This window comes from Dipodomys ordii, unplaced genomic scaffold, assembly GCF_000151885.1.
Source record: "Dipodomys ordii isolate 6190 unplaced genomic scaffold, Dord_2.0 Scaffold38, whole genome shotgun sequence".
In the NCBI taxonomy this organism is placed as follows: domain Eukaryota; kingdom Metazoa; phylum Chordata; class Mammalia; order Rodentia; family Heteromyidae; genus Dipodomys; species Dipodomys ordii.
In genome coordinates this window covers 14,238,714-14,261,253 of record NW_012267254.1, presented here as the reverse complement: position 1 = coordinate 14,261,253, position 22,540 = coordinate 14,238,714, and the positions used below count along the sequence as shown (strand labels likewise).

At 39.6% G+C, this 22,540-nt stretch overlaps 2 protein-coding genes across 5 annotated transcripts in view; one reads left to right on the top strand and one right to left on the bottom strand.

The window, feature by feature from the left end:
* Nucleotides 1–293: 293 nt before the first annotated feature.
* Zbtb33 (zinc finger and BTB domain containing 33) lies at nucleotides 294–8,787 on the top strand. The gene is made up of 2 exons (XM_013018157.1): nucleotides 294–429; nucleotides 3,672–8,787. The coding sequence occupies exon 2, from the start codon at nucleotides 3,674–3,676 to the stop codon at nucleotides 5,687–5,689; it is 2,016 nt and encodes a 671-aa protein (XP_012873611.1). The 5' UTR covers nucleotides 294–429; nucleotides 3,672–3,673; the 3' UTR covers nucleotides 5,690–8,787.
* Nucleotides 8,788–8,842: 55 nt separating this feature from the next.
* Nucleotides 8,843–22,540, bottom strand: part of Tmem255a (transmembrane protein 255A) — a 69,924-nt gene continuing 56,226 nt past the window's right edge. For 3 of the 4 annotated variants that reach the window (XM_013018102.1, XM_013018103.1, XM_013018105.1), the window contains 2 exons: nucleotides 20,763–20,906; nucleotides 8,843–11,227 (listed from right to left, as the gene is read on the bottom strand). In XM_013018102.1, coding sequence (XP_012873556.1) covers nucleotides 11,069–11,227; nucleotides 20,763–20,906 — 303 coding nt within the window. In that variant the 3' untranslated portion in view covers nucleotides 8,843–11,068. The remainder of the gene's footprint in view (nucleotides 11,228–20,762; nucleotides 20,907–22,540) is intronic. The other variant, XM_013018104.1, reaches the window with a different exon arrangement.

Here is a 22,540-nt window from a genome sequence, read left to right as displayed (position 1 = left end):
TGTGTGTGTTTCCTGTCCCCCTCACACTCAGGAAGTTGCGGAACACTTCTCGAGTTTCCCTGTGTTTCGTGGCAAGAGCTGGACGGTGGAGGCCGGCTCCTGTGAAGTGGAGCGTCGTCGAGTTCGGGCCCTTCCGGACAGATCCGGACCGCACTCGGAAGAGGAAGGCGCGCCTGACTCCTAGCGCTTCGCCCTCGCGCTGTGCCCTCTGTCGGCTGCGTGAGGCAGCTGTAGCAGCGGTGGCAAGCCGCCGTGTTGACGTCGCCAAAGACTGGAGCGACGTTTAAAGCAGCAGCAGCAGCCGCCGCAGCAGCCGCAGCAGCCGCAGCAGCAGAATCTCCAAGGAGTCGAGCCTCTTCTGGGATCCTCCCACCGTTCGGCGGCCGGAGGAGGAGAAGCGGCGGCGGCGGCACCAGCGCTGAGAAGCAGGTGAAGGAGCCGGCTGCAGGGTGGGAGGGGGCGAAGGCGCACGCTGCCGGCCCAGATCCCTGGGCCGCAGCTGCTTTAGCCTCACTTGAACCAGGAAGCGGCGGAGTTGCAGGCTCCGCTCCTCCGGCTTTCTTTGTGTGGGCCTGGGAATGAAGAAGGGGGAAGTACCGGGAGGGCCGCGTCGTGCTGGGCTTCTCTGTTAAGAGCTGACGGTTTGCCAGTACTCTAGGTAGGCCCCGAGGCATGGGAACCCCCACCAACAGAGATCGACTTGGCTTTTGCCTCACCCCTCTGTTTTTCTTTTGGGGCCTCTTTTTCTCCGCCTACCCCTTACTTTGGTTTAGAGGTTTTCTACAAGGGCCCATCCTCCCCTCGAATCCCCTTCCGGGGGCATAACAATGCCTCCTGCTTCTACTCATCAATACCCCCTCCACTGCACCCTACTGTTCAGCACCATCTACTTTCTCCTGCACCCCTGAATCCTCTCTCTCTTCTCTGTCTCTGTCTCCTTCTCCACTGTGCTGTGGATACTTCCATCTGCATTACTAAAAAGGTAGCTTTTCACATGAATCGAGGTTAAAAAACCTGGGTTGCATCTGGCCCTGGGTGCAAATGAACACAAGGGAGGTAGAGAGAGATGGAGTTCGGCTGCCGCAGAGAGCCGCGTGTTGGTTTGTTTCACTCCCAAGCCCAAGGCTTTTATCTTTTTTCTTGATCGCCAGTTCCTCTGAACCTGCCCTCATGCAAGCATTTGTCACACAATGATGTGGCTTGTACACTTACTGACTTGTGTTGACCCTGGGCCCATCCTGATCGGACTAGAGGTGGGAAGTGGGGAGATGGGGGGGTGGGGAGGGAACCTAAACAAAACGAAACCAAGTCCCAGGATCACCTAGGCACCTATATTTGACGCACTCCCACATAGGAAACCCTACTTGCAAATGATAAAAATCGTAAGATTATATTCCCAAACCTATCTCTCCACTTAAAAGTGACTTCTCTTGAGATCTCAATATTTCGGGAGCCGTGGTAGTTGGCACTTTGTCCAAAGGTCATCCTACCCAATAAATGTCTTTATAGTAACTTGGAATTCTTGGTACTGTTAAAATGCAAGACCTATTAGGATTTTACTCCTTGATTTTTTTGACCTTTTTTGCCTTATGTTTTGTCCTTACGGTATGATTTTGAAAATTTTGAGATTGTTTGAGATATTCTACCTTCTATGTGTATGTAACTTAAATACTGACAGTGATACTCTTTGGGTAACTTTAAAGGTAAAGAATATATTTTTAAATTTTATTTTATTTTTAAATTAGCATACGTTAATAGTACAAGGGAGACACATAATAATCCAGTAGATTCAGTGTACTTTGAGCAAATTACCCTCTCTATAATATAGCCCCTTTCTCCTAATTTTCAAAGAGTGTTTCGTGAGTTTCATTATTCTGCCTTTATATATATATATATATATTTATATGTGTATATATATATGCAGTTACATATATATAAAGCTTATGTATGTGTGTTTTGTATTCTGTATGTGACATACTTTGATCTACATGGAAAGCATATGAACAGTAAAATATTTATTTTCTAACGATACTTATCAAATAGTGGTAAATACATAATATCCATATATGTGTGTAATGTGTGCTGCATTTATATATAGGTATTGGGTCTGTGTGTGTTAAACAATTCTGACATTGTTATGATGGATAAGCTTCTATGAAGTGCAAACAAAAGTTTATGACAGGGACTGGGAATGTGTCTTAGTGGTAGAGTGCTCACCTACCATGCATAAAGCCCTGGGTTTGATTCCTCAGTACCACACACACAGAAAAAGCTGGAAGTGGTGCTGTGGCTCAAGTGGTAAAGTGCTAGTAGAAAGAAGCTCAGGGACAGCACCCAGGCCCTGATTTCAAGCCCCAGAAGTGGAAAAAAAAAGTTTAGGACATTTAATTCCCCTCCCCCCATTCTACAGTAATGTCTCCTCTGTTCCAATAAGTTAAAATTTTTATTTTCACACTCATTTGTTTAAAAAAGTCCTTATATCAATATACATTAATTCTTTCCCAAGTGAAATGCATTTTTTTCTGTAAATAAGCAGTTAAGAAATAGTATGCTTTGTTTTTTCATTGTCTTTTAATTTTTCATAGTAGCATTGACCTAACTAGACACTTGTTTGATAGTGCATGTCTGGAGCTTGTATACAACATAACGAGGTAAGAGAGTTGGACAAGGAATGGGAACAGAACAATAATGGGACATTATATTAGATAATAATTGGCAGTGTTTGTAAATGTCCTTGGCTGCAGAAGTAGCTTTCGAGTATGAGTTTCAGTAGCTCTCACCAGCTACTCAGGAAGCTGACATTTTAGGTTTACAGTTCAAAGCCAGCCAGGGTAAAAAAATCCATAGGACTCATTTCCAGTTAACCAGCAAAAAGCTAGAACCAGAAGCATGACTTAAGTGGTAGACCATGGGTGAGAAAGCCCAGTGAGAGCTGGATGTCCTAAGTTCAAACTCAGTCCCAACACACACACAAAAAAAAATTGAGAAGATCATGTATTTTAGACCCAGTATTAAATACACACTGTTCTTCCATTTAAGTAATTCAGTTACAAATGAAGTAATGTCTGTAAATTTGTGATGAAAATTTTTCTTAAAACAATTTAGAACAGTTAAAAATGAACTCTTACCTCTTCTTGAAAAAGTTCAAAATTAGGACTAAGAAAAATGAATTGGCATTTAAAAAAGAAGTGCTTTGTAAAAATGCCAGTGTTAAGCCAGATGCCTGTGGCTCATGCCTGTAATCCTAGCTACTCAGTAGGCTGAGATCTGAGGATCACATTTCAAAGCCAGCCCAGGCAGGAAAGTCTATGAGACTCTTATCTCCAATAAACCACCAGTAAACTGAAAGTGGTACAGTGGCTCAAGAGGTAGAGTGCTAGCCTTGAGCTGAAGAGCTGAGAGGGATAGCGCCCAGGGCCAGAGTTAAAGCCCCATGACTGACAAAAAAAAAGGCCTGAGAGTTGCTTTGTCTCATCTCAATCAGAAGTTGTAAGATTAGACACATGGTCCAAAATTTTGCTTGTATAAACAATTTATATAAGAATCCAAAACATTATGCAAAACTTAGATTAAATTTAAACGAGCCTATGGCTTAATTTCTGAATAATAAGAGACTTTTGCTTTTTCTCCCTAAACCTTCCTCATCCCTTCCTCTTCCTTTTCTGTTACAGGTATGGAGAGCAAAAAACTGATTTCTGCTACTGACATTCAATACTCTGGCAGTCTGCTTAGCTCCTTGAATGAACAACGTGGCCATGGACTCTTCTGTGATGTTACTGTTATTGTGGAAGATCGAAAATTTCGGGCCCATAGGAATATTCTTTCAGCTTCAAGTACATACTTCCATCAGCTCTTCTCGGTTGCTGGTCAGGTTGTTGAACTGAGCTTCATAAGAGCAGAGATCTTTGCAGAAATTCTCAATTACATCTATAGCTCTAAAATTGTTCGTGTTAGAGCAGATTTACTTGATGAGTTAATTAAATCGGGCCAGTTGTTGGGAGTGAAATTTATAGCAGAGCTGGGTGTCCCACTGTCACAGGTTAAAGGCATCTCAGGTGCAGCTCCGGAAGGTAATGCTGAAACCTTACCTGCTGACTCTAGTGATAAAAACGTTGTAATAGAAAAGTCAAAAGATGAAACCCAAGACAACGGGGCTACGAACATGCCTATTATAACAGAGTCTTTTTCCTTATCTGCTGAAGATTATGAAATGAAAAAAATCATTGTTACTGATTCAGATGATGATGACGATGATGTCATTTTCTGCTCTGAGATTTTGCCTGCAAAGGAGACTTTGCCGAGTAGCAATGAAGTGACACAGGTCCAGCCTAAGCCAGGCCCTGTTGCTATTTCAGATGTGGCACCTTGTGCCAGTAATAACTCTCCCCCTTTAACAAGTATCACACCTACTCAGAAGTTTCCCCCTCCTGTGAATCAGGCAACACTGAACCAAAAACAAGGAAGTGAAAAATTGCTGGTATCTTCGGCTCCAACCCATCTGACTCCCAACATTATTTTGCTAAGTCAGACACCACTTACTACACCTCCAGTTGCCAGTGCTTCACTTCCTAATCATATGTCATCTCCTATCAACTTACTTGTACAGAATCAGCAGACACCAAACAATGCTGTTTTAACAGAAAGCAAGGTGAGTGAAGAAATGGAGGAGGAAATTATAGATGATGATGATGATACTATTAGCTCCAGTCCAGACTCAGCAGTCAGTAATACATCTTTGGTCCCACGGGCTGATACCGCTCAGAATGCTACTTTTGATGGATCATTGGTACAGAAGATGCAGATTCCTACACTTCTGCAAGAACCAACTTCACATTCTTTAAAAGTTTCTGATATAATTACTAGAAACACTAATGATCCAAGCTTAGGATCAAAATATCTCATGGAGGGTCAGAAGATCATTACTTTAGATACGGCTACTGAAATTGAAGGACTGTCCACTGGTTGCAAGGTTTATGCAAATATTGGTGAAGATACTTACGATATAGTGATCCCTGTCAAAGATGACCCTGATGAGGGGGAGGCCAAAATTGATAGTGAATTATCAAAAACATCTCACAGTGAGTCTACAAGCAAACGTATGAAAGTAAAACATGATGATCACTATGAGTTAATAGTAGATGGAAGGGTCTATTATATCTGCATTGTATGCAAAAGGTCATATGTCTGTCTGACAAGCTTGCGAAGACATTTTAACATTCATTCTTGGGAAAAGAAGTATCCATGCCGTTACTGTGAGAAAGTGTTTCCTCTTGCAGAATATCGCACAAAGCATGAAATTCACCATACGGGGGAGCGAAGGTATCAGTGTTTGGCTTGTGGCAAAACTTTCATCAACTATCATTTCATGTCTTCGCACATAAAGTCAGTTCATAGTCAAGATCCTTCTGGGGACTCAAAGCTTTATCGTTTACATCCATGCAAGTCTTTGCAGATCAGACAGTATGCATATCTTTCTGATAGGTCAGGCACTATCCCTGTCATGAAGGATGATGGTATTGGTTATAAGGTTGATGCTGGAAAAGAACCGCCAGTAGGGACCACATCTACTCAGAACAAGCCAATGAGCTGGGAAGATATTTTTATTCAGCAGGAAAATGATTCAATGTTTAAACAGAATGTAACAGATGGCAGTACTGAGTTTGAATTTATAATACCAGAGTCTTATTGAACTTCTTTGAAATACCAGTTAGTTTCAGGTTGGATTAAGGGGTAGAGATTACAAAAGACCTGTAAAACAAATTAAAGTGAATACAGGTTAATCTGACCTCACACATCCTCTGAAGGTAGTATAGATGAATTGTTAATCATTTTTAGAAGCAATCTTCTCTGAAATTTTGAGTAGAGGTTGAAAAGTTGTGCCCCCAAGCATTGGTTTAGTTAGCTTTCTGCTCATTTCAAAGAAAAATTTTAAAATTCAGAGAGATAGTTTCTTGGGTAGAATTTGAAAGTCTGAATATTCTTTGAAAAATCACTGGAGTTTCTAGCATATCCTAGTACATTTTTACAGTTTCCCCCTTTCATGTTAGCACTTTACTGCTCAATTCCCAGTTTTGTTTTTTAACATCAAGACTATAAGTGTGTGTTGTGTCTTGTATATGGCATTAAAAAGTAAAGGACTGCCAAAAATTGTTCTAGAAAAACTCAGAATAAATCTCTACTTCAGTATATTCTGCTAGTCTTAAATGGATAGCGACCTCCTGCCTCGTCCCATTAAAATAGGAATGCAAAAAAAAAGTCATATGAAGAATAAATTAGTTTTAGCTAATTAGAATTAACACTTGGCTTTTATTACCACAGTCTGAAAAAGACTTTGGTGGCTTGGCCACTATAGGCTTTATAGTGTGTTCTCTGGGCAAAAAAACTAGTGGAAGGAAAAAATACATCGAGGATGAGCTACCGCCTGCAGACAGGAGGAAACAAGTTCTGTTGCACTTATTTTGAATTCCCTGTTCTTAAAGGATAGAATAAGTAGAGTTCAATGGGGATTTCTTTCTGTTCATTATGGTTAAGAATATTCTTCTGAAATTCTATAAATTTTTAATCTGAAAGCCACCAAATGAATCTTTATACATTATTTATGTATAAATCTTTGTAAATGACAGACCCCATAGATGAGACTCCTATGTATTTTGGGTGGAGGCTACTGGCATATATTTTTAAATGTTTATATTAGAATCTCCAATAGGAACTTTTCATTTGAAATAGTTTATGTGGTGACCTAGTATTTTGTTTTCAGCAAGTTCTTAGGGCTATCCCATCTCCAAGTTGCTGCAGTATTAAAGCAATCAGAAACTACATATGGAATGTTATATAGGCTTATAAAGTCCCATTTGACAACAACAAATACCACTTTACTTCCTTTCAAGATGAAACATATTTAAACACTTAGAAAATAATGTTAAATTGCATTTAATTGCTACTACTGAAAGGAAGCAGGTTGGAACAAATATATAGCCTACCATTTTTAACAAGATTAGCTTGAAATGTAAATTTTTTATGGGAAGGAAAAAATTTAATAGCTACTGGAAAAGATTGCTCTTGCGTTGTCACTAGCTATTCATAATTTTGCTTATGTATTTCTTAGTTCAACATAGATTCTTTCTCCTGATCACATAACTGTAAAAGTAGTCTATTTCTTGACTTTGAACGCAAAGCTTTAATCATATTTGCTCATGTATTCATTCTTCTGATGGTAAGCTAGATTTGGGATAGTGGTTACAGTGTTAAGAAATACTGGTAGCTGAAGATAGTAGGCATCAGTATTTGCAGTAATATAGGAGAAAGGAAAAAATATTTCTTTTGCTTATCAAGGAGTGGAATGATATACACTTATCTGCTTACTGTTTTATGAACCTAGACTTTCAAATCATTTTATAAAGTGAACCTTAGAAAATTTGAAATCACCTTAGAACTTAAGAATGATGTTTAATCACAGTATGTTTTCTTTTTGTAGATACTGATAACATTGCTCTTTGACTATAGGGTAAACTGAAATGTCCTGTTATATATATTTTTTTGTTTCATTAATGCTATTTCACCAGTTAGACATAGTTGGTTCTACCAATGTGATTGATATCAGCAGAACTTCCAGTTATTTCAGACTCAACTGCTAGATAATTAGTTTGTCATGATAAAACTTAGTTTCTCTAAGCATATCATGATAAGTCAGAAATCCTGTAATGGGAAACTATCTGTTCTGAATACTGATAAAAGTGTTTGCTGCAGGGCTCTATAAATTTGAAGTATGAGTTTATAAACTGTGCCTACTGAAGGTAACTTCTGAAGGTTTTTGAGAGAAGGGAAACTGGAAAGCTAACGTGTAATTTTGCCAGAAGACTCTTACTTGCATGAATTGCGGGGTCTTCAAGTCATTCTAGAAGTTTCCATTTCCAAAGGCCAGAGTTCATTGGAATAAAACTTTTGGACAAGAACTTGTCACTTCCAGTCTTTATTGGATTGAAAATTTGTAGCAAGATACTGTTTAAAACTTATCATGGGGTTTTTCTATTTACTACTTAGCTTTCTCTGGCTATTGACTTTCCTTTTCCTTCAAGTTAATTAAAATTTTCCTAATGCTCAATTCCCTGTAAATATTCTGGACAGGAAGTATTTGAAATAGTAGATTTCTTTTAAAAATGACAAAATGGTAAAGGCTTAAAAATGCTGAAACAATCTTGCAAGATTAACTTTAAACATACTTTAAATGGTTATTATTTTATTGGTGTTAATGATCCCCCACATATAACCACTATCAGGAAATGATGTCACATTTTCCTACTAAAACTTGCACTAAAAAGATAAAACTAAATACTGAACATTAATTAAGGTATTTTATATTGACATGGCATGCATATTATAAGGAATTAAATGCTATTGAATAGCACTGGCTTCTTCACTTCTGTCAGTTGTATGAAATGTACATTTCCCCAAATACTTTACTATCCTGTCATGACATTTTAAGTTCTACTTTTCATTAACCATTACTTGATACTAGTTTCATAGAGCTTATGGCACAAATAAAAATGTTTCAATTCTAATTTTTGAGTGCATTTTTACAAGATTATCTTTCAACAAATGATACAGGAATGTATACTGTGTCCATTTTTTCATTTTGTCTTTGCTGGTTTTCTTTTCTTGGTAGCAGGAAACTTATGTTGTATTTCTGATAGTGGTGTGGCAAAAATTCCCACTAGGTTTTATGTGCTGGTTAATCATGCCTCATTGTTTATTGAACCATAATAATAAAAGACGAGTTAGCTCCTGTTACTCTGAGTGTTTGCTATAATTGTGTAGATACCATGAGGATGCCGCTAAGTGGGTAAGGAGAGGATAGTTTTATTAATTTGAAACATCACAAAAGCAGTCTGGGTTTCCAACATGGCAGTGATACAGATTTTAAGCAACATCCAGTTTATACAGGTTCTGGATTAATATTTTAATGTTTCATGCCCAGTTCAATACTTTAAAGCAGAATTAGGAAGGAAGCAGTAAATATTACAAAATGCAGTCAAGATACATATTGGAAATAGAAATTCCTTCATTACAGCAAATGTTTTGCAAAAAAGTAAAGCAGCAAATACCGATTTTTCTAAGGTTACATGCACTTTATATAATTCAATGTAATAAAAAAGAAGCTGCTCAAATTAAGTGTTACAAAATCTATAGTGTTTCAAGTTATTTTGTAAAGTAAGAAAAATACATAGAAATGAGTCATAGAATCTTAACACTTTTAAGAAATGTGATAAATGTAGGATATACCATGTAATGGTGCCTTTAAAAATATACATGTTCACTAAAGCAAAAGGTAAAGTATAAGTGGCAAAAAATTCAGTGAATATTACAAGTTGATACTTGTATAGTAAGTCAATTGGTTATTAGTCCTTTTTGGAAGTTCAATAGAATTTTGATATGCTCAGAACTGTAAAAAATAATAGTAATTTTGTATAACACAAAAGGATTATAGTTCTTCAGATTTGAAATCTGGCTAAAACAACATTCATGATGCTGAAAGTTAAACTAAATATTTTGCTTTGAACAAAATATTTCATCTTTACTATGAACAGTGAGTGCACTTCTTGTGCCTTGATGACTTTAATGACCAGGTGTCTACAAGGTAGATGGGAGCACCAGCATTTGTCTACTACCTCTAATCCATCAAGTTGGGAGGTAGCGAAATTGGCTGGAAATGTTTCCAGTATGTGTTCTGTGTTTGCAGAACTTTCTAATTAGGTACCCTCCTGTAGCCCCTGTATTTTTACATGTGTAGGATTATCAGTCTTCCTTTAAACTTATCAATTCTTGGGTTAACATAAGATCCCAATGTATGGGTTCATTCTGAGTTGAAGGCATGGGTGCCAAAGTGTTTTAAACTCATCCGATTGATGGGTTAAAGCTATGTGTAATTAAAAGAACTGTACAAAGATACCACAATGTGCCTGATGGATTTCAAATCTACTGTAACACTTAAGAATTTGTCAAGTTGGCTACATTTGAAGTTTTGCAGACTTGAAGCAGCATTGTAATACTTTCATAATCTTGAACGCTGTCATGATTGGTCTCAACAGAAACAGGACCAATAAGAGCAATGATACTAAAATACAGATGACTTTTTTGGGGTGGGGGTGCAAGATACGTGCGGTTTGCTGGGGCTGAAGCACAATATTTGAAGATTAAATAGTCACAACAGTAACAACTCATATCATGACCGAGCCTAATCTAGAACTTTTTTTGACTCTGAACTTCCGCTGTAAGATTTACATCCCCTTTAGCAAATGTATTTTGCAATACTGCAACATGTAGTAGAATCACTCTCCTAAAATACTGAATGTATTACTGAGATCTACTTAAAACAGTTGACATGTTGCTCTGTATTTCAGTGCTTCCAGAACAATCCTGTTTCCCACTGCACAAGATGAGGGAATATTGCACTTTTCCCATTAGGAGGTACCAATAACAAAAGCTGAGCTGAATAATCACAGCAGCCATTTTTATAATACAGAGAAGAAAGGAGTAAGATATGGGCAGCTTTTTTCCAGACACAAGCAAACAAAATCTTAGCCTGAACTCTGTGTTGGAACTACTGTGTAGCCCAATTCACTGCATGTATTTTTTTCTTCCTTAAAGACTGGCGGCAGTGTAGGGAAAGATAGGGCCTCTCAACCAGGTCCTTCAACCAAGGTGCTCAGGTAACAATCTGCCAAGGGCCTTAGGACAATATTCCGTTGCCAAAAGTGAAGCAGATGACAGCTGCGCTTCTGCTGAAAACAGACATGGGGCATACTGCAATGCAAGTCCAATCATGCAATGTTCTTATTGGGCCATCTCCCCAGGCTTGCTACAAACTGTCCTTGGAAATGTTGGGTTCAGCCTAGCCACCCATCCTTTTCACTGAACAAGTAAACTTCATCCCTATCTTTCCCTAGCTTGGCAGGCCATTGTTAAAAAACTTTATGCATGAGTCACACTTTAAATTTTGTACCCTACACATTTCCACTAAAGCAGAAATACAAAAGCCACAATAATCTCAATAGCCAGCAGGCATTCCCCTTTAGGGACTGTATGGTGGTGGCTTCTCAAAAGGTGGATAGTAGGGTGGAGAGTAACGAGGTGGTGCACTTGAGGACCACATGTAGCTGGGAGAGGGTGAAGCAGACTGGGGTTCATCAGAGAGTCCAGAGGGAGGGGAGGATGGAAAGACACTGGAATGCTGTGTAATGAAAAGAAAACATCAATTTAGACAGTTTTCAATTCCCTGGATAGTCATTTCAATTTTAAAATTAAATATATACCAACAGACAGCTCATGAACCTTACAAGGTTAATGAGGGCATGAAAGAGGAAGCCCCATATTCTATCACTAGAAACAAGAACAAGGGAAAAGAAAATAAAGGGTTTTTGCTTTATTCTTGGCAGGGAAGTGGGGAAAAAGAATCCTGTGAGTCTCATGTACAAATATTTGGGAATCCAGGGTAGATTGGAGAGCAACGAATAGCAAAGGCATGAAGGGAAAAATACCAATCAATGGAAAGAATGAGGAGTGATATGTCAGATTGCAGACACTGAAGATTCAATTAAGCCTCGTGATGGCTCAGCTTGAATTCTGCCATTTAAGTCACACCTCCAGCCCAGATTTTTGCTGATTATTTTGGAGATAGAGTCCCGGAATTCTACCTGGGATGGCACTGAATCAAAATTCCCTAGGTCTCAGCCTTCAGAGTAGCTAGGATTACAGATAATCTCTTTTTGTTTTCTTAACTTTAGGAAAAGGGCTCGTATGGATTTAGGGAAAAAAATCACGTGGATTCCTGGTTCGGAATCATTCGCTGCTCTCTTTCCCTGGCCCATGTCTGTGTGTAACCTTAATGATTTTCTTATTAAAGAAGAGTTAGCTTATTTTTTCATTGTTGAATCCCCCAGGGCTTGGCACAATGCTTGGCAAGTAGTAGGTGTTCAATAAATCTTGAATGAGTAAATATAACTTCAAAAGTGTATAAGATAAACTTGGCATGCTTTGTAAATAAAACATAAAATCTATTTTTAGAAGATACAGTTACAGTGGAAGTGAGGCTGGAGCTCACTGACTTCTTGAGGCTGCAGGAGGGAGCTACAAGGATGGTAGAAAGCAGTTTTAGGTTCTCAGGAAGAACAAATATAAGCCAACAGAAGGAGTAAAGGATCAGCAAATATTCTGTTGTGTCTTATGTATGCTCAAAGCCTCTTATACCAATTTTTCTCAAGAACTCAAGTGCTATTTTGGGGTGATGGGTAGTGGAGAAGTCACATGTTTACTTTGTTCTGCTAGGCCAGAATTTGAGTAGACCATGTTATTTTTCCAGGCTTGTGGCATTCTAGAGTCAACAATGACTTGTCTCCAGGTGCTGGTGGCTCATGCCTGTAATCCTAGCTACTCAGGAGGCTGAGATCTAAGGATTGTGGTTCAAAGCCAGCCTGGGCAGGAAAGTCTGTGAGAATCTTATCTCCAGTTAACCACCAGAAAATCAGAAGTAGTGCTGTGGCTCAAGGGGTAGAGTGGTTGCCTTGAGCTGAAGAACTCATAGACAGTACCCAGGCCCAGAGTTCAAGCCCCACAACTGACAAAACAAAAACAAACAAAAAACATTGACTTGTGGTTTTTTTGAGCATGAGACAAATTGGCTGATTATTATCTCGTGTCTTTAACTGTGTACTTCTAGGAAAGACATGTCTAAGTTTCGAGGTCTTGCATATAACACTGAAATATATCTGTCCCTTACCACAATACTATCAGGATTGAGAAGAGACTGCAGTTGCTCTCCTCCTCCATTTTCTTTTCTACCTCCTGATCTTCCTCCTCCTCCTCCCCCCTCTTACCATACCTATTTTTTCACCCTGAGTGAAGAAATTCAGAATTGTAGAACGTGAGAGAGTCTTTAAAGGCAAACTATCTTAAGACAGTGGATTTATAACAAGCCATGTCCTCCCCCAAACTCAACTTTTCCCATCTCCCCCACCCCTCTAAGAACTTTCCAATTTCTAAAGCTTCAGTGTGGTGATCATTGTTTCATGGTGGATATGTTCTGACAAATGCATCATTTGAAAGTCTTTTGATTGTGCAAACCTCACAGAGTGTGCTTATACAAAGATAGCTCTGATGTCACTAGGCAATGTAATATTATGGCACCACCACTGTATATTCTGCCCATCATCAACAGAAATATTATGCAGTACAAGAATGTACAGTGGTTCCTTAATTTTCTTTTTTTTTTCCGGTCATGGGGCCTGAATTCTGGGCCTGGGTGCTGTTCCTCAGCTCTTCAGCTCAAGACTAGTGCTCTACCACTTGAGCCACAGCACCACTTCCGGCTTTTTTCTTTTTGCTTATGTGGTGCTGAGGAATCGAACCCTGGGCCTCATGCATGCAAGGCAAGCGCTCTGCCACTGAACCACCTTCCCAGTCCCCTCCTTAATTTTCTATTTGGCATTGTTCAAACTCTCCCTTTCTCCTTTTTCTCCCTTCTCTTGCTGCTTTCTTCAGTAAGCATTCTCATTTGTTTATCATCAGCCATGGGGCTTGAACTCAGGGCCTGGGTGCTGTCCCTGAGCTCTTCTTGCTCAAGGCTAGTAGGGCTCTACCATTTTGAGCCACAGCTTCCTGTTTCCTAATGGTTAATTAGAGATAAGAGTGTCACAGACTTTCCTGCCTGGGTTGGCTTTGAACTGCAATCTTCAGATGTCAGCCTACTGAGTAGCTAGGATTACAGGTGTGAGCCACCAGTGCCTTGCATCAATCACTTCTTAACCAATAAAGAAAGCAACAACAACAAAAAACCAACAACAAACAACAGCAGCCCCCCCCAAAAAACCCCAAAAGCCAAGAACCTGTGTGCTCAGGCATGTGGCACGCTGCCCTTCTAAATCCCACTACAAGGATGAGAGAGACAGCAGGGCAGTTTTAGGTGTTCCCTAACAGGAAGGGGCAGTTCTGTCTTAAGAGGCATTAAAGACTTCTGTGGGTGGTAGTTGTACTCTTTGATAATAATGGGGCAATACAACAGCCTTTAGGTTTTCACTTCTTGGTTTCATGTTTAGGAAGTATTAAAGGGGCAAGGAGGGGAGGGATTCTCACTTCCTTTTGAGGATAAAATTGGGAATCTTAAGGAAAAAATTGAAGGGTTCCTGTCAGAGAGCTAACTGGCTGCAGCCCACACACCCTTGACACTGGAGGGGAAGGGGCACAGTACCAGTGTATGGTTTCCTAGCAACAGAGAGGCACCTTGGGAAAGATTTGGCCTTGTCACAGCTAGAAAGCTATCCTGGTGTATTTTGTCTCCTGTCTGAAAGTCTGCCTTTACTAATGTGATAGACAGGAGCTCAGGAAAGCAGAGCTTTGAATCCTTGTACACCACAAAGCGTGAAGAGCATCAAGTAGTCCCCTGCTGGGCCAGAGAACTCTAGCTTCCAGAATTGCTTCTCACATCTAGTCTACAGGCTGATAGTGATAAGAGGAGTATCATCCTTTTGAGTCAGAGATAACTCTCCACTCCCACCTTAGCTTGCATTATCTCTGTCTATTGATAGACCCATAGTCTTCAAGATCAATGTGCCTCTCTGCCAAAGTGGGCTTCTTCTTCAGGAGCACTATGGAGCAGTTCTCGAAAGGCACCCTAGGACTAGTTGGGAGTAATGACTAGCTAGATAAGCTGTGTCCCAAGAGTAAATTCCCTCTGTTCTGCTTCAGAAAGAAAAGCCTGAGAAGAAGGAAAGAAGATTGGTTGAAAGGAAAAGGAAGGTAAAGGGGGAAGAGACAAGAGAAAGAAGAACAAAGGGAAAATCTTGGCAATGGCAGGGGAAAGGAAAAAACATCAACAACCCTCTAAGGCTCCTAAAACCTGTACCATAAGCGGCAGGATTAAAGCAATCCTTTTTAATAAATGGCCATAATTTATAATGAGTTGGTTTTAGCAGTTGCATTGAAACACTATGTATCTTCCTGTGTTCAATAAAGAGAATAAACTGGGTGCTTCTGTTTTGCATAGGTTGAGAATTTTAAACGCAAACTTGGCAATTCACTAAATGGACAGGAAAAAGTCTAATTCGTGGTTATAGTAAAGTGTGTGTGTGTGTGTGTGTGTGTGTGTGTGTGTGTGTGTGTGTGTGTGTGGTGGGGTGGGTGGGGAGGCGGATTGGCCCACTATGTCAGACTTGTAAGTATGCCTGGAGAAGTTCAGGGGCTTGTATGATGTTACATCAGGTTCACTTTGCAGAAGTAGAAATTGATGCTTAAAACCCTATAGATTTTGGACTACATGGCCAAAGTGGAAGGAGTCATGGGGAAATGAGTGCAAAGACAAGGGGAATGAATGCTGAGGAGAGGGGCAAGGAGGCAAAAGTAGTGTCATCCTTCCTGTTTTGCAATATGAGGAGCTCATTAGCAACAAGAACACTTTGGAATACAGTGAAAGAGTCCTGTTTCTCCACATTCAGCACTCAAAATTTCCTCAGGGCCAGCTATTAAGAAACAAATCCTTGCTCTTGTCTGACCACAGGAAATGTTTTCCAAACTTCCTACCTGACCACTTACACTAAAAGGGCATGACTTTGAGGGGTTAAAAATAAAACTCTGTAAGTTTATTTCCTTGTCCTTCTATTCACCTTAGGGTAAAAAGGAAATAGAGATCATTAAACCTCAAGTCACAAATTGGAAAAGACCAAAATGGGGAAGTCTTTTGGGTGATAATTGAGGGTCTATAGTCATACCACCCTGAACTCATCTTATCTTGGATGCTAAGCAGAATCAAGCATGGTTAGTATTTGGACTGGAAAAGAAAGTGTAGAAAGGTAAGGTTCTGCCTGAAATGTAGGTCATTATTTGATCTGAGAAGAGCATGAAGGAGCTCTGTTTTTCAAAGAAGAGCATGTAGGCTTATGCTTCTGGTGGTTTTTTTTTTCTTTTTTTTTTCGGGAGAGGAGTTGCTCTCCCCTCCCGTTTTTTTTTAAAAATTAATTAATTTTTTTATGTGTGAACATACTGTACAGAGGGGTTACAATTACATGGGCAGGATAATGCGTACATTTCTTACCAAGCATTGCAGCCTCCTCCTTTTGTTTACCCTTCACATCCCTTCCCAGCCTCCCCCCCCCCCAATCCCAATCTTTCCCCTTCCCCCCCCCCCCCCCCCCCCGCACCAACGTTGTAAAGCTCGTTTTGGACATGACAACTTGTACTTCTCATTGTTGCAACAGGTCCACCTGTATCTTTAAACAACTGGTTTTTCCCCATCTCCTGCTTCTGGTGGTTTTATTGTCAGACCTGGAATACATTTGCTGGCTGTTTATTTAAAATTTATATGGAAACCTAGGTAGACATTCCTTGAACTCTTAGTTTTCTTAGGGAAAGACTGATGTTTCCTTCTATAAACCTTTAATGTAATGGGCCTTGGTGATCAAAGGAAAGTTTAACCGAAACACTAAGTTCTGGAGAGAAACAAGAAGATTTCCTGTAGTACCTACAACCATACCTATAAATTCTGCAAACAAGAAACAGAAAAGATAACGAGCCTAGGGAAAACAGGAAGATGTACAGGAAGTATCCAAGCAGGTCTTGAACTGGAGATTGAATGAATGAATGAATGAAAGAGATATCTTTTCAGAGGAGACAAATGTAATCATTTAATAAGAAAGCCATGCATTTGTGGCTCACGCCCATAATTCTAGCTACTCAGGAGGCTGAAGATCTGGGGATCATGATTCAAAGCCAGCCCAGGAAGAAAAGTCCATGAGACTCTTATTCCGATTAACTACCACCCAAAAAGCTAGACCTGAAGTTGTAGGTCAAATGGTAGAGTACTAGCCTTGAGCACCAAAGTTTAGGGACAGTACCTAAACCCTGAGTTCAAGCCCTAGGAAAGAAAGAAAGAAAGAGAGAAAGAGAAAGAAAGGAAGGAAGAGAGAGAGAAAGAGGGAAAGAAAGAAAGAAAGGAAAGAAGAAAAAGAGAAAGAAAGAGAGAGAAAGGAATAAATATAGACTAGGGACCTTTTGTGAGGCCATGAGGCCATGAGTAAGAAACCCATAATTTAAACCAATAAAAATGTAAATATCCTAAAATTAACTGGAGAAAAGATCTTATGGACATTCTAATTCATAGTTTCTAAAAAATCCTCATACTAATCTCTGGAATCAACAGTCATAGATTTAAATCCTTACTCTCCACTAACCACCTATATGACTTTGGAGAAGTCACTTAACCCAATATTCAGTCATCTTATTTTAAAATATTTCAATAATGAGTACTTTCCTCAAAGGACTAAATGACTTAATAATGATATGTTAGTGATATGTACACTTAATACAATGATTGGTATATAGTAAGTATTAAATGAATAGTATCTGTTATTTAAACCAGAGTCTCCATCTGAGTGCTGATAGCTCATACCTATAATGTTAACTACTAAGGAGGCTGAGAGCTGAGGATTACACTGTGAAGCCACCCTAGGCAGGAAAATCTGTGGGACTCATCTCCAATTACCCAGCAAAAAGCCAGAAGTGGAGATATGGCTGAAGTGATGGAACAATAGCATGAGTACAAAAGCTCAGAGACAGCTCCCAGTCCCCGAGTTCAAGCCCCAAGACTAACACCATAAAAAAGAGCCTCCTACAATCTATGAACTGTCTCCGATAAGCCCCAAGTACAGGTGTGGACTAAGTAGGTAAGTTTGGATCCCTTCCCTGGGTTAACTTCCTTGTTCCTGTAGCACTTTGGATAATAGTTTGTTTACTTTTGTCTCTACTACTATATCCTAACTCACCTCTCAAGTCCCAAGACAAATCTTAAAGCAGGATCTCTCTTTTTTTCTTTTTTTGGCCAGTCCTGGAGCTTGAACTCAGGGCCAGAGCACTGTCCCTGAGCTTCTTTTGCTCAAGACTAGCACTCTACCACTTGAGCCACAGCACCACTTCTGGCTTTTTCTGTTTATGTGGCACTAAGGTAGAACCCAGGGCTTCATGAATGGTAGGCAAGCACTCCACCACTAACCCACATCCCCAGTTCCAAGTAGGGTCTCTCTTATTCAGACCTCCTAGCACAGTGCCTGGCACATGTGAACACGGAGAACACATTGATTAAACTGAAGCCAATAGCCCAAGTTATCATTAAATTTTTCATCTTGTTTTCATTCCTGGGTTCACTCCTGGGGTTCGAATGAGAAATGATGTAGTTCCATACCTGAAAGAGGGCTTCTTGTGGCAACCATTACCATGGGTATTATTGTCCCTACTTAAGGGGTTCACCATAAAGTGTAAATTCCTAAAAACAACATAACTTACTTAGATATAAAAATGGAGGGCTGGGGAGGTGGCTCAGTGGTAGAGCGCTTGCCTTGCATTCATGAGGCCCTGGGTTCGATTCCTCAGCACCACAAAAGAAAAAAGAAAAAAGCCAGAAGTGGTGCTGTGGCTAAAGTTGTAGAGTGCTAGCCTTGAGCTGAAGAGCTGAGGGGCAGCGCCCAGGCCCAGAGTTCAAGCCCCACGACCGGACCCCCAAAAAATAAAAAATAAAAGTGGAAGTGACCTTTTGAGCTGGACCCATGTGTGCCACTGTATCTCAGGAGAGTTTTATATTATCAAGGCCCAGTGGGAATAATGGCCCTATTTGTGTTAGCCTGAATTATGTTAACAATAACTTATTGCCTCTGTCACCACTGAAATTACCTGTGCCCTTCTTGAACATATTTGTATTTTTTAGTTTATACCACCTAACTGGGTAACAATTACCAGTTGTCTACCTGTATCTATCTATAGTAGGCTGTAAAGCATTTTTAAAAAAATTAATTGGTATTATAAAGGTGATGTACAGAGTGTAAAGAAAATATTAATTTTATTTTTTTCTAGGCTTTAAGAGATACCTCCTTTTACTAGTACTATATTTTATGGGAGGGTGTAAGTCCATGTTCACACTATATGTATTAGTTTTGCATTCCAAAGCCCTAGACCTCTCCAAACACAATTCAATTGCACACTATTTGACTTAGTAGGGTTTCAAAGTTTCCATTATTTGGTTAAATTGAAGCTGAAAACAGGTTTCCCAAGGGATTTGTATTGCCAAACTTACTGGTTAACAAGAAACATCCCTGTGATGCTCTTATGTGCCCTTAGAGTATTTATGGGCTTTTCATTAATAGGAGTAAATTCATCTTGAGTTTCTGCCCTTATGGTCTCGAGAATTTTAATTAGCCAAATTTTAATGACTGCTGTGGTTTGGAAATGTCCTCTAAAGTCCCCTGTGCTGAAAGCTTGGTCCTTAGCCTGTGGCACTATTAGGAGATAGTGCAAGTAGCTTATGCATTTAATCCTGGCTACTCAGGAGACGGAGATCTGAATAGTGGTTTGAAGCTACTCCAGGCAGAAAAGTATCAAGACTCATTCTCTAATTAACCAGCAAAAATTTTGGCTGGTGGCTCTAGTGGTAGAGTGAGAGTTGCAAGGAGGTTGAACAAGTACAAAGCCCTGAATTCAAACTTGGGTACTAGCGTAATATGAAGCCTAATAGACAATTGTTGATTGCTTGGGTATACAATCAAAAGAAATTGTGGAACCCAGTCTCTTCTTTGTGTGTCTGTGTGTCCTGGCCATGAGAAAAATACTTGGTTCTGCTATATACTCCTTGCCTTACCACAGGCCTAAAGCAATGCAGCCATTTGGTTATGGATTGAAATCTCTAAACTGATGCCAAGCAACCCTTTCATATATATTGTCTCGAGTATTTTGTCATGAGGGAAACTTGACTAACACAGTCATTGTTCATTCTAAATAACGGTTGATGTGTTTTCCCAAAATGCCCAGTTCAGTGCTCTACACACAATGAACTGCTTTTAATTTAGGGCCTTTGTTTTTTTGTGTGTTTGTTTCATTTAATCTCTGCTCAAAAGGAAAAGGTGAAAGTGTCAATTTGGCATCACTTTTTTTTTCTTTTCTTTTAGTTGTGGGGCTTGAACTCAGAGCCTGGGAACTGTCCCCGAGTTTATCTGCTCAAGGCTAACACTAGCAGTTTGAGCCACAGCTCCAATTCTGGTTTTCTGGTGGTTGGAGATAAGAGTCAGAGAATTGCAGATTGCTTGGTCTCAGTCTCCTCAGTGTGAGCAACTCACACCCAGCTAGCTGCAACACTATTTCTGACCTATGTAATAACAAGACAAAAGGGGAGAGGGCATCATAAAAAACACATTTTCTCCATGCAGTCCCAGGTGGGAAGTCTGAAGAAAAGAAAGGGACTTTGTTATTTCAGGTTTGATTCAAACCCTTGTGTGACTCATAATACTCCTTGTGTAAGGAGCAAAGACAGGGCTTTTCCCATGGTAGAAGTCTGGAAAAGGGCCCTGTTGATCAAAGGTTCATGGTAATGTACTAATGATATAGTAATGACACTGATAGCTGCTATTTTGCAGCCTCATTACTCACTCCTATGTGTAGTCCAAGACACTTTGGAACACCATAAAACTTTTTCTCCCATTTCTCTTATTTCTTCTCTTAGTCTACTCAAATCTTGCCATCTCTTCCATCATTGCCTTACCTATACAGTCCTTAATCTAGTCACTGGTACCCTAATCTAGTCACTGGTATCACTGGCTGCTATAGGCCATGGGGGTATAGTCTGGCTGCTTATTCATGTTATAAAGACAATGGAAAGGTTCTATTAAAATGAGAGAAATAACATGAAAGCATGAATTAGAACAAAGGGAATAGAAGGTTATTTGCTTTTCCAAACATACCTGAAAGTCATATGCAGAATAAGGTGGCAGATGGGGAGGGCTATGGTAGTAGGTATTGTATGATGCCACTTGGGGACGAGCATAGTAAGAAACTGTTGGATGTGTATTTTCAACAGAACAGTTCAGTGCCGGGAGAGTGGGGTTCTGTGGAAAAACATAAGTTAGAAACAACATAAATTTTCATCACTAGAATGCTTATTACATTCCCATTAGCAGTGTATGTGTCCATTTTTCCCTTCAGCAGCATTTGTTATTTGTTTTTTTTTTTGACAGTAGCCATTCTGACTGCGATGAGAAAAATCTCAATGTCATTTTGATTTACCTTTGCTTTATAGGTAAAGATTTTTTTAACATATATTCATGTGTTTATTGACCATTTGTACTTCTTTTGAAAACTGTTTAATTAATTTTCTCATTAATTGGGTTTATTCTTTTGGTGTTTAATTCACAATTTTAAAGCTACTATGTATTGTGTCCCAACTTTTTAACTTGAAAACTTCAAACCTATAGAAAAACAATGATTTCTATGACTTTTAAAAACAAGGGTTTAAAAGTAAGATCTGAAAACTGTCAAATTGCAAGGCTCTTGATAGGACAGAATGCATTTAATCACAAAATATTTGTAAAGGTGAGGATTCTTCCACATTCCATTCTTCCTAATGAGCTCTTCTGAATATATGAAGGACATATAGTGAAAATATGTAGACAAGCTTTGGCAATGGCACAGACAACCACTTTAGGGTTTTGGCAGGGGAAACTCCTTTGCAGCAAGTTTCAACACAGTTCAGTTCAGCTCAGTGGCTGACTGTTGACTTGTCTAGGAGGTTTGAAGAACTCGGTCATTACAATTCAGCTCACAAACAAGAGAAATGTTTAGCAGCCTCTACCTAGTGGTATGAAATTTTGACTATTCCAAGGACTGACTTGCCTTAAAAAGGAAGAACTCTTAGAGATGTAGAAATATAAAACTAAGAGTGGATCCCTGCTTGTCACCATGTACTAACACCAACTCATAAATGGATTAAAGACCTCAACATCAGACTTGAAACTGAAACTACTGCAAGACAGAGTAGAAAAGACATCAGAACTTATAGGCACAGGCAGGAACTTCCTGAATAGAAACAACAGATAAGAGAGAGACTTGACAAATGGGACTACATGAAAATAGAAAGTTTATGCACAGCGAAAGACATAGCTACTAAACTAGAAAGACGACCAACCAATTGGGAAAAGATCTTTACCAGAAATACATCCGACAAAGGCCTAATATACAATATATACAGGGATCTCAAGAAACTAACCCTTTCCAAACCTAATAAACCAATAATTGAATGGGCAAGAGAGCTAAGGAGAGACTTCTCAAAAGTGGGAAGAATGGCAAACAAACACATGAGGAAATGTTCATCATCTCTGGCAGTAAAGGAAACGCAAATTAAAACAACCCTGAGATATTATCTAAACCCCAGTTAGACTGGCCAATTCAAACAATAACAAATGCTGTCATGGATATGGAGAAAAGGTAACCCTACTACACTGTTGGTGGGAATATAATACAACCACTCTGGAAAGCATTCTGGAGGTTCCTCAAAAAATAAAACTTAAAGCCGGACGCTGGTGGCTCACGCCTGTAATCCTAGCTACTCAGGAGGCTGAGATCTGAGGATCGTGGTTCAAAGCCAGCCTAGGCAGGAGAGACCGTGAGACTCCTATCTCCAATAAACCACCAGAAAACCGGAAGTGGCGCTGTAGCTCAAGTGGTAGAGCGCTCGCCTTGAGCT

Bases quoted from the DNA above. Each gene is read 5' to 3' on its own strand.
- Zbtb33 (XM_013018157.1), top strand. From the start codon at position 3,674: ATGGAGAGCAAAAAACTGATTTCTGCTACTGACATTCAATACTCTGGC.